The following is a 14,724-nucleotide window of genomic DNA, read 5'->3' as shown; positions in this document are numbered from 1 at the left end:
CCCCCCCCCCACAAATTTCCTCATTGGTGTGGTTATCTCACCTAATATCAACTATTTCATCATAATAAATTGCTGCAAAATATGGTTATAAAACAAAGCTCCTAAATATGTAATTTTTTTACAGAAAGGTCTCAATATGCTCAGCACCTGAAAGCAACTAATGATTACGAGAAGACCAGAAGAAGGTATGAACAAGAAATTATTCTTCTGGGTTTTTGCAGTCAATAACTACATAGGCAAACCTTCCACTGCCAGTCCCTCAAGACCAATGACAGTCAAGTGCTCGCATTTGTACTTATTTTGCTTCTAGATGCCTCCCTTCTTTCTTGTTTTTTAACATAAATATGCCTACTTTTTTAAGTTCCTGGTTGGCCTTTTTTTATTTTCTTTTTATCTCATACAGTAATACTCTCTCTCCTTTTAGTTTGGCTGGAGTCTTCTTAGTTCATTTCCATTTTTTTTCTACTTCTTTTAGATAAATTGCATCACTGAACCAGAAAAATAAACCAAGACTTAGGCAAACAACCAAGAAATAATTCTCTGCTAAGATAATAAGAAGAAAAATTTTAATTCTCTTCATCCTTTCCATCTTCTAAATGAGAGGGGCTATAGTGGAGGTGTGGTGAAAGACAAAATAGTAGCTTTAAATAGTAGCAAAGCTATCTCCTCTCAGATAGAAATATTAAAAGCCAGGTTTCTTGTTTTTCGAATATATGACTATCAACTGTTATAAACATTTGGCGTCTCGGGTCTTTTAGCACTTATAATACAAGCTGCTAAACAGGGGTTATTTGTAAAACTAAATTAAGTTGGCGTTGGACGCCAACGGGGTTAGTAGTATAGATGAAACATAAATTGAGTGGTGAGAGTAGGAGTTTTTTATGATAAGGATTTATTTCGGTAATTTATTCTCTCTTCTCGTTGTCGGTCTATCCGCCATGCTTTGTTACTGGTACTTGCTTTTCTTCTGTTGTTAAGTGGGTTTCTTACTTTTTTTTCTTCCCTATTTACCTTTTCTTCTTTCTTCTTCTTATAACTGGTTCTTGCATAATCACAATGTAGGTATCTACCTGAACAGCTGAACTACAAATATAGTTATAAATTTCCCACTATCATTCGCATTTCCTTCATATGTCCCTTAAGACACGATCCTATGAGGCTATGGCACTAATATGAGGCATATAGAAGTCAACTATTTGTATAAGAATGATTATCACAGTTGCTACCAGTGCTCGGGTAGAGGCCTTCAATTCAAACAACCAGTATTATCGTTATGCTTACAAAATAATGATAAAACTAACAGGGTTCTCTTGTGTCGGCTGGAGCACCTAAATTATTAAAGTGCACTCCTAGTGCGAGAATTTTGAAATTGAGAACAAGAAGGGGCAACAGTAAACTTCTACTACAATGCATATAAAGCAATTTCCTCCGCCTCGGGTCCTTATCCGTATTAAAAAAAATATATATATATATATATATATATATATCCAGCAACTACTTATAGAGCTTCTTGCTTTTCACCCTAAGACACGTTATATCGTCTTCAGAGTTCAGACTCAATCAACTGAAAATTTTGAGATTAACACACCACATACCTCGGCCTCGTCGACTTGCTTCCAGCGATACGGTTCATCACCATCCCAACCCCGATCAACCGCATCATCTCTCCCTCTTCCACTACCGACAGAAGCACGATTCTTTGCAGCGTTACCACCGTCCTTGGAATAATCCTCATCGCCGGATGATATACTAAGCATCTCGACCTCCGAATCATCGCCATCGTCAACAGCTCGACGAGATTTCAGGACCTGAGAAGGCTTAGAGCTAGTGTTTTTGGGCGGAGGTGGCTGAATGAGATTAACGACTGGCTTGGAAGGCTTGGAAGACTTGGAAACTTGGGGATTTCGGTAATTGAGGTCTCTCTCTGCTTGCTCTTGTAAGGCGAATTGCAGAAGCTCGTCTTCGTCAAAATCGTCGATTCCGCTCGACATTTTGAATAGATTTCTTTCTGTTCTCTGTGAATTCTCCCTGCTTCAGATCTGATGCGAATACGAATCGTTTCTCAATCAAAGCCTTTTTCAGCAGAGAGAGAGAGAGGACTCCGAAGTGCAGAGAAGTCTCAGCTTCCGATAGGGACTGAGGAAGTACCAAGGAGGGAACGTGATTTTAACTGGGAGAGAAATGTATTCAATGTGAGTACTCCCAGGTGAGACAGTCTTTATAGATTGTTTGATTGGAGTTGATGGGTGTGGTTGTATCGGAAGTTATTCCAATCTAACTGTTAAAGGGGGAAATTACATGTGAGATTGGTCCCACTAAATATCTTGTTTTTCCGATCATTGCTGCCGGCCCCGGACATGTCTTGTCATGTCTTTGTCATGGTCACGAGGGTGATTGCGCGTCTAGACTTTTCGTCTATATTACCATATTGGTCATCCTTTCTCTATCCTTACTTCAAGCGGTCATGTTCATTACCAGTACCACAATGGGATGGAAATTTCATCCTTTTATGGCTGTAGAGATGCAGGTCACGCAGGGGCTACTGCCCAGCCAGGGGTCGAAGTGCGACATTTAACCCCTATCCCACATTCCCACCCTGTCGCTCTCAAGGCGGGCCAGGCTTGGCCTTGGTTTTGTCATTTTTATATTATTTTATAGGAAAGGCTAGTGACACATGTGGAAATCATCTGCCGCAGCGAAATTAGTTTGATGAGTATCGAACGGTTGAAAATTCCCTGGGACGTGTCTTCAAATGCTCTCAGCCAAGATGTGGATTCAATCATACCCTACATATTGCAAGTTAGCACATGCTCTGTTTATCTCTCATTATGATGTTCCATCCCATGCCACCATTGGTGTTGCTGGTTAGTTTACCTCTTCCTGCTACTTTTATTAAAAAATTTAAAAAATAAATCCTCACATTTGCAATATGATGATGCTTCCCGAGCCCTCTCACCTCTTGAACTTGTAAGTCCTGCGTTGATACTATTTGTGTGAGATTTTTCTCACATCATGATTGGTGTGGCATGGAAGATTTCCACCACTCCACATTGGCATGAAACGATTTCCCACGCCACATCAGTCACGGCACAGGGAATCCACTCTAATTTCAATAAAAATTTTAAATTGTTGTAAACTTGAAATCTAAAATTCACTAAAAAAATACTTAAAATCTATAACGAAAAAGTCTATACAAAGAAGGTTCTCTGAATAAAAGTCATAGAAGAGTACACCAGTAAAATGCATTAAAATGGTTTTATATGTGAAAGGGCAACAAAGTTATTGATTTTGAAAAAAAAAAAAAAAAAAAAAAATTGCCAATGTACCTCCTCTGGTGGCTCAAAAAACCTTCCCCCATAACTGTTATCCATTGAACTCTTCTTCCATAATATGTCAAAATTCTCACCCACAGCAGCAACAACCTATAGCTACGAGCAACACCTTTTCCCATGCCTAACCACCAAATAAATAAAAAAATATATGTATAAATATAATAATCAATTTTATTGTCTCATAACAACCCATATAAGGTATTTGCCAGGTCTGAAACCAAGGGTAGTATCCTTGGACCGAGTAATATTATAAGGCTCCCTTGTCAAAAAAAAACAAAAAAACAAAATTAATATTAATAATATTATAGGCTCTATACCTGGACCCAGCTGAACCTGTTGACATCCTTAGTAGTTAGGGTTGATTCTTCTGTTGCAGAAGATCATCAAGGGGTTCTTGTTCATGTTTTCTTCTTCTTTACTATCTATTTTTGTCATACTTTAATCACTTTTCTTTTTTTTTTGGTTCCTTCCTATTCATGGACGGTTTATCTTGTTGGCGATTCTTTGATCATCATGTACAACCCTGCCATGAAAAAGTTCACTTTATGTCCTTTGTATGTGAGAAATTTTAGCCAACCACAGTCATGTTGTAGCAGCTTCAGCCATGACTTAAAAAAACAAGGAAAAAATATTGGCTGAGAACGATCACAATTCCGCCCATATTCCATTAGATTTAACCCAATTCCGAGTTTAAAAACCTTCGATTTAGCTGAAAATGATGCCATAGAAATATGAAGATATTTGATAGTTTTCGTTTGCCACATTTGCCACCACTGTAGGATGCTTCTGTCAATTGCTATAATTCCATTTCTTGTTCCTCTTCCATTCCTTGAACTTGCTGACATTCAGTGTGTGTTAAAGAATAATTCAAGAACCAAATGTGATGATGCCCAGGTTCAAGACTACAATGATCATGGTATGTAACCCCAATCAATGAAATTTAGTCTTGAGTTATTAGCAGTTTTCATTGGCTGGATGCACATCCATCTCCAAGCATGTCATTTCTTATGCTAGCAAGCCATCAGATTACGTTAAAGTAAGTTAGTGTTTTAAGTGTTAGAAACCCATCTCCAAGTATGTATAATGTATAGCTTCTGCTCTAGCAAGTCATTTGGTCTGTTTTTTACCAACAGAAAATGAAAGCTGAACCCTGATCCTTTAGTAAGTTATGAAGCAGTGTTCAGTACAGAGATTCTAGTCTATGAAAATATGGCCAGAGAAAGAATATAAGAAAAGCCCTCAAAAATAAACAACAAATTATTTCAGTACTAAGAGAGGATGGGGTTTGCAGATTTATGCTTTCTGCTCTTCAGCAGCATAGAGCGCTTTGATTTCCTCAACATCATCATAGCTCCCAAGGAATATGGGTGATCTCTCATGGATCTTCTGTGGGACCAGGTCAAGTGCCTGCCAATATGAAAATTTTAATAAGTTAACAATCTATAGTAGAGTATCATAATCTATATTAGATGTATAAACACCAATCTGAGCATAGAAAAAATAAATAAATAAAAATAAAAATCTTGGCAAGATATTGTCCTGATGATACAGTCTACAGTTGGGTTTAGTCATTTATCCAAAAATTATTGGCAGAGCTCATGATATTTCTTTGAAAGACTTATAGAGGTTTCAGTTAACGAGGAAGTGCTACTAGGGTTATGTTGCTCGAATTTTTTGGAAGTCTCACTTTTGGTAGGAACTCTAGTCGTTTTAGGAAAAACAATTTTGATTTGATAGGTTCAGATATTTCTATATATTGAGTAGTTAAATGTAAGAGTGGAAATAGTTATTAACCATTGAAAATGTTAAGAAAGTTTGAGAAACATCACCAGTAATGAGAGTAAGATACAAATTCAGCATTAATATCTTTGAGGAAATTTAGACAATATACCCGTTGCTTGCCAGTAAAAGCTTGACCACCTGCCTTTTCCATCAAGAAAGACATCGGAAAGACTTCATAGAGGACACTGTTCATTTGGGGTATATCAATATCAGGCACATATTAGCATGCAAGACTGGCCATAGTAAATACATCCTATCATAAATCAGTGAGTACTTTCTAAACATACCGTAGTTTTCCATTTGGGCTCTTCTTATCAGCAGGGTACAAAAATATACCTCCATAAAGCAATGTACGGTGCACATCAGCTACCATGCTGAACCATCATAGTGTCATTAGAAACTGTGACTCTTTTGTAAGGTTAAACATAGTACATATCAAAATAGGAAAACAAGAAGACTGAATTACTAATGATCTTTGTGTGAGAGACAGTCAAGTTTAACATATATACATGCCCGGACACCTTGGTTAACAAAAAAAAATAACATATATACACACAATTAGTGAAAAGAGTAAGAATAGAATATGTTTCATCATTTTTATAAACAGATAATTTTCAAATAGCCTTGGCCAAGAAAAGTGGATATGTACTTTCTGATTTTTTTTTTTTTAACTTAAAACATTTACAAACGTAATACTGGACAAGTAAAAATGAAGACAATACAAAAGAAATTTGTCAAGAAAAAAAAAAAAAAAAAAGGATCAACAATTAAGGATATGGAACTCCCAGTGCCAAGAGTATGGCACAGAACTGAGGCATCAGTCTGATCTGAAGGTAACTCAACTATCAAACTTTCTCAGCAAGGTCAATGGTTCAGATGCATACATAAAGTAGATTAAGGAATATGTAAGAAACAAATTTTCATTGATAGCATGTAGAGCACAAGATATGGGTACCACCTAGCCTATGTTGCTTGGTTGAATTTATAATTTTGGTGTGTTGGGAAGATTGATATCCTAATATCGTCAAAGAAGCAATCACAAACTGATGATTTTGAGAAAGCATTTAAAAAAAAAAAAAAACAACCGCCCCTTCTCACTTCAAGTAATGTGGTTTGAGGTTCCTACATTTACTCGAAGGGGTGGGAAATTGGTGGAATGCCTTTTGAAGTCGTTAAGAATCATTGAAAGATTGAATCACTTGGGGTCACATTAAAGTGTACCTCTCCTCCAAGTTTTGGAGGAGCACAAAATTAGATAGGACAATGAACAAGAAAGAATCTGGAAAGTAGATGTAATGGGATTTTTTTCGTTTAATCATTCTACAATCATCCAGCAGTCTTGGATTGTCCCCTTAAAGGAAAATGGGGGGGGGGGGGGTAGAACAAGTTCTCCCAGGAGTCAAAGCTTTCAGTTGAACCCCAACATTAAACAAAATTCCAACAATTGGTCACTTGAAAGAGTCAGGATTTCATTTCATGAACAACGGTACCATAAGTGAGATGGCAGATGACAGAGTATGTGGTCCACTTGTTTATTCATTGCAAGGAGTCTAGAGATTCAGGGGACTCTGCCTAGTTGTCCCTTTCGAAGTTGCTTGATATGATACCTTCCATATTACTATTGCCTCTTGGGGAACTGGCTGGAATGTTATAGAATATCATCCCTTTTGTCATAAGCTGTGGGCCATTTGGTAAGAAACAAAAGGAATTTTGAAGGAAACAAGAGGGTGATTCAAAGAATCTGCAAAGTTATCTACTCAATCATCCTTGATCGAGGTTCAGCAACTGAAATTGTATGATGTTTCTTGGAAATTTCTATTTCACACCTAATTTTTCAATGTGATTCTGATGCACTTTTGCAGTATTGCATATGTCTGTGTGCGTGTGTAGGTGTGCGTCTAGGAATTCAAATGTACAAATTTATACTGTACATCTCTATCATAGTTTTTTATTTTCTAATATACTAAATAAAATGATTAAATCTTCATTTTTTGTTCCTTCACTCCCCCTCCACGGGAAAGTAGGAAAAATGAAAAGGAGGGATGAACCAATGAGCAGTTAGTTTATCAGGTAAGTATTTCAAACATTGGATCCAATATGGATGTACAATAACAACTAGAACCAGAGAACCAGAGAAAGTGCGGCAGCCAGATACCTGCCAACATATCTAAGGGACTTTGATGATGAACCATCTTTAGGGAACTTGCATTTTTCCACATACCTGGGAATAAAATAATGACATAAACTACTAATCTGCATGATAACAGCAAGATGAATAAAATTAAATTGACAGAAACATACTTTGCAGTTGGTCCATCCCAGTTGTTGGCATTTCCTTCATTTACTGAATAGATTTTTCCTTTCTTTGGGATCTGCACAGGGTAGTCTCATTAAACGATAAGTTACAAAGAAGACCCCAGACAACAGCAAGAAAGAGAAGGCATCAACAGAATAACATAACTGGGACCTAAAATAAGAAGCCCCACGAGATTAAAAGCAATCAAATCGACGAGAAGATGAGATTGCAGGCATTTGAACTCGGCCTATTAAAGACTACATTAAGGGTCCTAACATTAGGGAATGGCAGATAGATACTGATAGGGGTTCTTTGAACTAGTTTAAAAGGCTGAGGGAATTAAAAGATATAACAACATGTTTCAAGTGGATTGCAATACATACCTTGATGTCTGCATGGGTTAATATAAACTCCCCAAGAGAGGGATCAAGTGTGAAACCATTGACGCCACTACCAGTACTCAGAACAAGCTGCAGCATAATAAGATACAGTATAAAGACAAATTGTCACCAAAGGCTGTGAAAAAATGCTATGCAGGCTTCTGATCTTGTGAAAGATTGGTCCTTCTAACACAACCAAATCAGGGATCATAGAGTCATTTTAAACAGAACTCAGAGAAAATCCCTATTGAACTGAAAGGACATTTTTAAGCTCTGTTTGGTTCAGCACCATAAAGAAAACTGAAGAACTCCAGAAATCAATTGAAGAGGAAATGAACACAGTAGAGGTTGATTTATATGTACCATGCAAGAGCTTCCATACATGCAGTACCCGGCAGCTATCATGTTATTCCCAGATTGCAACACATCATCTAGAGTTGGTTGAGCTTTATCTTTAATCATATAAATCCCAAATATCTAGTTGAAAAGGGAGAAAGGACATTCAATCTAATCATCTTCAATACCTTGAAAAATAACAATTTCCGGAAATAAAAAAGAAAAAGGGAAAAGCATGCTTTGGGATAAGAGGTCATACGGTTCCAATGGCAACTCCACAGTCGATGTTAGAGGATCCATCCAACGGATCAAAAACAACGATATACCTGCACTATTAGCAAAAATTCTAATTTTTTTATTAGTAGAAGTCCATCATTTAATTATTTAAAACAGCAATTTGAAAGACAGAGAACATCAGCAGACACCTTCCATGCAGTGGTGATTCCACAAATATTGCCTCCTCATCCTCTTCAGAAACAAGTATGCACTGCCATAGAAGGTTCAAAGATTTAAGCAAAATAAAGAAAAAAATATCATCAAGCTTCTCTGAACCACATGGGTTTACCAAATGAAGCACAACTTACTGTACGGCCACTACTTGTCAAAGCCTTGATGAAAACTTCATTTGAGAGGACATCCAATTTCTTTTGCTCTTCACCCTGGAATCAACGCAATAGCATCATCTCAAAGGATAGCGCAAAAGAAAACATGGCATCATGAAGAGATTGAAAATAGAAGTATCAAAATATATGAGCATAAAATGGGGAAAAAAAAAATCAATGGTTTAAAATACACTGAAAACTTGCCTGAACGTTGGTCTCTCCAGCAAGTCCGATAAGTTTGGCAAGACCGGCCTGCACAAGCAAACACCTCCATTAATGGACAACAAAGACACAAACAAGCTGACAAAAGACAAATAAGTGACTCATTCCTTTTCCTCTGTTCTGTGTGTGCCCTGTTCTCAGAGGTTAATCCCGTACATAGGATCTCCTCACAAATTCCGACATGTTTGATTTATTCACAACTATTATCAATGAAAGTTTAATTGACAGTCTTGCCGATTCTCCGGGAAGAAGAAACAAATCAGACCAGACAATTATTATTGTTCATCCATAGTCTGTGTCTTTCACATGGTTCGAAATTTTCGTAACCTTGATTGGCTGACCGTAATCACAATTTAACGAGATTCTGTTCAAATCTCATTTACGTATGGTATGAAGGAAAACCCAAATCCAGATATCTGAACGAATATGCTTGAATAGTGAAATCAAAAACTCAAAATCAGCTCTATCAACAAAGATGAAAAAGAAATCGAAAACTACAGAATAGGCGAGCAAAGTAAAAGGGCGGGACCTTGTTGACGGCGGAGCAGACGAACTTGCAACCGAGAACAATGTGACTAAGCAAGATAGTAAAATCACCACGCGACTCTGGGTGCTTGGATTGCTCGTTGAGAACAAAACGAGTGATGGTCATCAAATCCGTCTGGGAAGCTTGAGCTGCGTGATCCATGGTGAGAACTTTTTATTCTATCAATCAAAATTCCTGAATTCGAAGTTCTAAATCCAGCCCCAAAGGAAAAAAAAAAAATTGGGAGAGAAGATGGAGATAGGGTTGGGTCGATCTTCCAAAAGCTAAAAGGGAATAGGAGAGGTCCTCACTTCGAGGAACATGGTACTGCGGATCTTCGTTATCATGTGTGCATGGATGCATCATGTAAGCGATGGTTATATACAACTGGCGATGAGTCAGATAACGTCTGACGACGATGAGAGAGATGGAGAGGAGTTGTCAATATCAAGTCACAACCGGTTTGGCCGACCGGAAAAACCAGCGTAGCTAAAACAAACTCTCATCATTTTGGTTTTTATGAAACTGGTATAAATTTCAACCGGATCATATTGATTTTTATTGAAACTCAAACCAAAGGGACAAAGAATGCTATTCGTTTGCATTCTTATGCCTAGACACATGGGGAAGTGTAAGTAAACTGTGAAAAGAGGTCTCTGCCCCTGTTTTCATTTCCTCATGTGTATAAACATGAAGCATGCGAGTAGGTAGCATTCTCTTTTCCCAAAAAAAAATAAAAAATAAATAAGGTAAAAGAACATTGTCTGTTTGTGCAGCCACTACGCCAACACATAGGCTGCATAGAGCATCTAGGCGGAGGCAGCGTGGTCTTTTCGTGCCCACTAACATCTAGATGTAAAGCTATGCAAACAAGTAGGATTATTTTCTTAAAAAAAAAAATCCATTATGTATTTTTATATGTACATATAAAAAAAATTATCAGAACGTTAGTGTGTAGAATTTAAACACATGCTTTAACATTCTATCTATGGATTCACACTCTTGTCTCCTTAAAATTCACCCTCTATTTCACAATTCCATTACCACTTCTTCATTGGAGGAGAGAGAAAAAAGGGAGAAGTGCTAGCATAGACTATCGAATTTCTCCTACATAAAAGAAAAACTAAAACCTAATTCGTCACAATGATAATGGACATATAAGAACCTTAAGTTAACCCAATTGAAGACTGATTCAAGCCGCAATAAAAGAAAAACCAAATTTCGTCATACTGGTTTGGTTTCAATTTGATCTAATATCATATTGAAATTGGTTCAACCAGATAGAACCAACCACAACCGAAATGGATAGTGTAAACGAAATTTAAAAATAAATAAATAAAAAGGAGCGAGTGAAGAAGGAGGAGGATAGGGCTATCTGATGTCAATGGAAGGACTCACTGACACGTGTTGGTTCCACGGCGATTGAACCCACTCGTGGTCGTCACTTAAGATAATGTCTCGTCCCTTTCCTGTTTTTAGCTCCCTCTCTATTCGGCATTTATGCCGCTTTGGCCTGTTCTAGGTTTTGTTTTTCTCCTTCCCCTTACAAGGGGAAGCCTTCCTTGTCCTAACCAAACGTCGGACTTTCAAATTTTCCTAAGAGGGAAATATTTCTCACAAGGTCGCGAATGCACAGGATCAATACTTAAATAGTAAAGACTTATTCTCGTGTGATTATTCTTTACTGAAAGATTGACTTTGACTGTGTATGAAAATCGGCCATGGGATTGAGTTTCTCTGAGATGTAACATAGTGTTCAGTGTGCATCCAATAGTCAAAAATGCCTTGACACGGAGTCCAGACGATCACATGTAGTCCAAAACGATTCTAGATGATGAATGCACGCCAAACACTATGTTGCTTCACAGAAAAACCAAATTCATAATATTAATTGTTTAACTATCTATTCTCTTGACCGAAGGGTTTGACCAATGGTGAAGGATTTTATCGACCATTTGTAAATAACAGACTACCACATGTTATCTCTAGTTCATAGACCAAAAAACTTAGTCAAAAGTTTTCTACCACCTATGGAAGAAGATTCAACTACCATCATGGGTTTTAATTAATTACTTCCTTTAAAATATGGGGTTGAAAATATTCCTTACATCTAAAAAAAAAAAAGTATTCCTTTCACTATTCCCGATACTGAAAATATAGAGTAACAATTTTTAGGATTCGGGTCCTTGCCTTTTTCCCTCTTTTTTCAACCGTGTGGAGGGTTTCATCTATAAATCCAATCATATTGTGCCCTCCTAAATATATCAACTCTAATCATGATTAAGGAAAATGAACTATACAGCTATAGTTTGAAAGTGTTTAGAATTGTATGGTATACCTTTTAAAAATAAGACTACTTTCAGTAGAATTTCTTGAAATGCATTATCAACCTAGAGTCCACTAAAAAAATGCATATCAAGCATATAATATATAAAGTATGGATAGTATTCAATTCTCATAATATTATTAGATGCAGGAGAATACATGTTTATAAAATAATGAAAGAGGGTCTATGTAGTTAACCAATTCATAGCTTTGCTTGATTAAAAAAAAAAAGGGTACAGGTTCTATTTACACTTCAGCCACACATGGCTACCCAACTGATTCATCTTTTCACGTAAAATCAATAAGGTTAGTAGATTAGTAAGCTAGGTCATATGTGACTCATCATCGCATATCTGATTTGGGAAAAACCTCTCTTACTGCAACCCTTCACATAATAACCCATCATTTTAGTATATCATTTTACATTCAATTGTGGCATATGAAGAATAAAAAGAGAATGACACTTATGCTATTGGTGCTTTTAATGCACATATAGAGTATCGTGAGGGTATTGGGGGTAAAGCTACATACAACTTGTCATTCCTAGATCCCGTAGTAACAAGAGCCTCGTGCACTGGATTGCTCTATATAGTAAAATCTTAGGAGTATGTGAATCCTATTATCACCACTTCATCCAGGCAAATACCCTAACAAATACCCCAACATTGACCACGACTTCGGACCTTCTACGCTGCACATTTTAGCCAACCCACTTCAAGCTCCTCTCTCTTTGCAAGTCCTATCGGTCCTACGAATTACCCTATTTTTCCAAAGTCCATCGTTGTCCATTTCATTCCTCCCGCTCACTACTTTAACCCAAGGGATCATGGCTGCGCAAATCCTCAGGAATCAATGAGACAGTACCATATTGTGCTACTTTCTTAATCAAGTCTGTCTCTAATCTTCGACAGAACTTGCACTCGAGAGGGTCTGATCTCGTGGTCACAACGGCAAAGGAAGCCAGAGATGGCGAGTTACAACTCTAGGAACAACCAACCGTAGGACATTAGGGGGCTGAAATGACTAATTAAAACCCCCCCTTACTTGACATATTGTAACCCTCTTCCCTCATATGCAGGCGTGCATGAAAACGCTCCCCTAATAATAATTCAACCTTCAATAATCCCTTTTAAGTGGTATATATTGACCTCAGGTTTCTATTTCTTTATCTACCCATCTATTTGAAAACACATTTTGGTAATCAGTCCATAAAAGATGAATGATTAATGAAAACAGAAATTAAATGGTAACAGGTTGTCTTTTGTCTAATAATCAATGAAAAGAAAGATAAGTAAAAAGGAGGAAGGAAAGGGTGATCACCATATAATCTCTTTTCTCCCTCTCCTTTCATGCTTTCCCCTCCTTTAGAAAGGAGGTCAAGAAGATGCATACAAATGTCTCTTATAAAGGAAAATGTTTATTATGGGGAAGCATGGTCCCTGCACTGAGATACATGGGGGCGAAATGATTGCCTCAACCCCATGTAAAATGATGCCCCTATTGGTATTTCCTCGTGTGCTTTCATTGCTCTCCCATAAGAAACACTTCTCCCCTCTAATAACTAAGGAATTCCTTAATTAATGTTTATGTATCATAAGAGAAAATTATGGAAAAATGAAAATTTTTTTTCTATGCATGGAGAAGAAACTGATATTTATCTAACACCTTGTTAAAAATTTTCAACGGGTACTTAAGAAGTAGATTAAAAATGAAGTGGGAAAAGAAAATGAAATGTGCTATCCAATGTATTGTAGGCATTTTTATCCAAAAAAAAGTATTTAAAAAATGAGAAAAAATGGTGAAAGTATACTTAATTGAAAGAATCGGAAAAGAACTTTCAATGAATACAAGTTAAGTTCAAGGTTTTATGATATTGGCATCGATATTGGTATATCAATACAGATCAGCTATATTGGCTCGGGCTGATTCTAGGACAAAATCGTTTTTTGATCTAAGACCGTTACATTTTTAGCCAATTCAACAATATTAATTGTACCAATCAAGTATCAATATTAGATAATACTGATATCAATTCCTAAAACCATAGTTAATTTTAGGAATTGAACTCTTACCATCATGAAAGGCTTGAGTTTTCCTATCCTATTCACCACGGCCCATCGCAACCCAAAATAATAGAGGAGGGAGAGGAGGTCTCATCTGGACCATCTCATCGTTCAACTATTGATGAAGGAAAACTTTGTCCATCACAAAAAGAAAGAACTATTATGGACAAAGTTTTTTTATTAAAAAAAAAAAAATTATGGACAAAGTTTTTCTTAATTGATCAAAGGTGAACGAAAACCCACCATCTTATTCCTAGGGTTGTATATGTTTGCCAACTATTTATGAATGGTTGACGCTACCCCCTATCGTTGCATGATACCTTATGCACACCGATCGGTTGCCTTGATGGAAACTGTCTATTATTCTTTAATAAAAAGGTAGGGCACACCATCGATGTATTGTAAGCTAGCATCCTCTCTGTCTACATCTCTCTTCCTCACTTTGAAATGACCTCTTGCCTCTCCTATATAATGATCCATCTCGTACCCCCATTGGTGACATCTGCTAAGTAGATACAGGTGGTGTGTCTATCCTTCTCATTTTTTTCTAAATTATTATCAGATTTTGTTTTTAAGTACAAAATTTATTATAAGATTACCTCTATTTACCCCTATCCCAAAAAAAAAACCCCTCAAAAAAAAAAAGAGGAGGGGTAGATGTGTCTTTTTAATATGTGGATTGTTTTTTTCTCCGAAGAAAGAACGATACTGGCCAGCAAAACTAATGGGAGTGAGTACACAGGCATCCAACAGGAAGGGGCGACGAAGTCATTTCAGTCCTACTGTATCTGGGCGCAGGAGCGCACGATCGGGAAGGTGTTGTTTTTTTTCTCCTGTAAGTGCACGAGGCAAAAGAGATA

The 14,724-nt window shown here is 37.0% G+C and overlaps 2 protein-coding genes across 8 annotated transcripts in view; both read right to left on the bottom strand.

Annotated features, from left to right (window-relative positions):
• LOC122072640 (exocyst complex component SEC5B-like) overlaps window positions 1-2,173 on the bottom strand; it is a 27,107-nt gene extending 24,934 nt beyond the window's left edge. For 2 of the 7 annotated variants that reach the window (XM_042637009.1, XM_042637010.1), the window contains exon 1: window positions 1,596-2,173. In XM_042637009.1, coding sequence (XP_042492943.1) covers window positions 1,596-1,991 — 396 coding nt within the window. In that variant the 5' untranslated portion in view covers window positions 1,992-2,173. The remainder of the gene's footprint in view (window positions 1-1,595) is intronic. The other 5 variants (XM_042637008.1, XM_042637011.1, XM_042637007.1 and 2 more) reach the window with 4 other exon arrangements.
• A 2,296-nt stretch (window positions 2,174-4,469) lies between these two features.
• Window positions 4,470-9,848, bottom strand: LOC122072756 (fructose-1,6-bisphosphatase, cytosolic). Its single transcript, XM_042637156.1, has 12 exons — window positions 9,480-9,848; window positions 8,933-8,980; window positions 8,711-8,785; window positions 8,552-8,613; window positions 8,386-8,452; window positions 8,154-8,267; window positions 7,794-7,880; window positions 7,416-7,486; window positions 7,270-7,335; window positions 5,402-5,488; window positions 5,224-5,299; window positions 4,470-4,739 (listed from the first exon to the last, which is right to left on the bottom strand). Exons 1-12 carry the CDS (start codon window positions 9,636-9,638, stop codon window positions 4,626-4,628), a joined length of 1,026 nt encoding a protein of 341 aa, XP_042493090.1. The 5' UTR covers window positions 9,639-9,848; the 3' UTR covers window positions 4,470-4,625.
• Window positions 9,849-14,724: the final 4,876 nt, after the last annotated feature.

Source organism: Macadamia integrifolia, chromosome 3 (assembly GCF_013358625.1).
Source record: "Macadamia integrifolia cultivar HAES 741 chromosome 3, SCU_Mint_v3, whole genome shotgun sequence".
Taxonomy (NCBI): Eukaryota; Viridiplantae; Streptophyta; class Magnoliopsida; order Proteales; family Proteaceae; genus Macadamia; species Macadamia integrifolia.
The sequence above is the reverse complement of the archived record's forward strand: the minus strand, read 5'-3'. Positions and strand labels throughout refer to the sequence as shown.

What these genes read in the sequence shown, in the direction of transcription:
- LOC122072756 (XM_042637156.1), bottom strand. Translation starts at nt 9,638, where the DNA reads ATGGATCACGCAGCTCAAGCTTCCCAGACGGATTTGATGACCATCACT. An exon ending in TAACCCATGCAGACATCAAG is followed by an intron (nt 7,487 to 7,793) that starts GTATGTATTGCA and finishes TACCCTGTGCAG; the next exon opens with ATCCCAAAGAAAGGAAAAAT. An exon ending in TGGGATGGACCAACTGCAAA is followed by an intron (nt 7,336 to 7,415) that starts GTATGTTTCTGT and finishes TTTTATTCCCAG; the next exon opens with GTATGTGGAAAAATGCAAGT.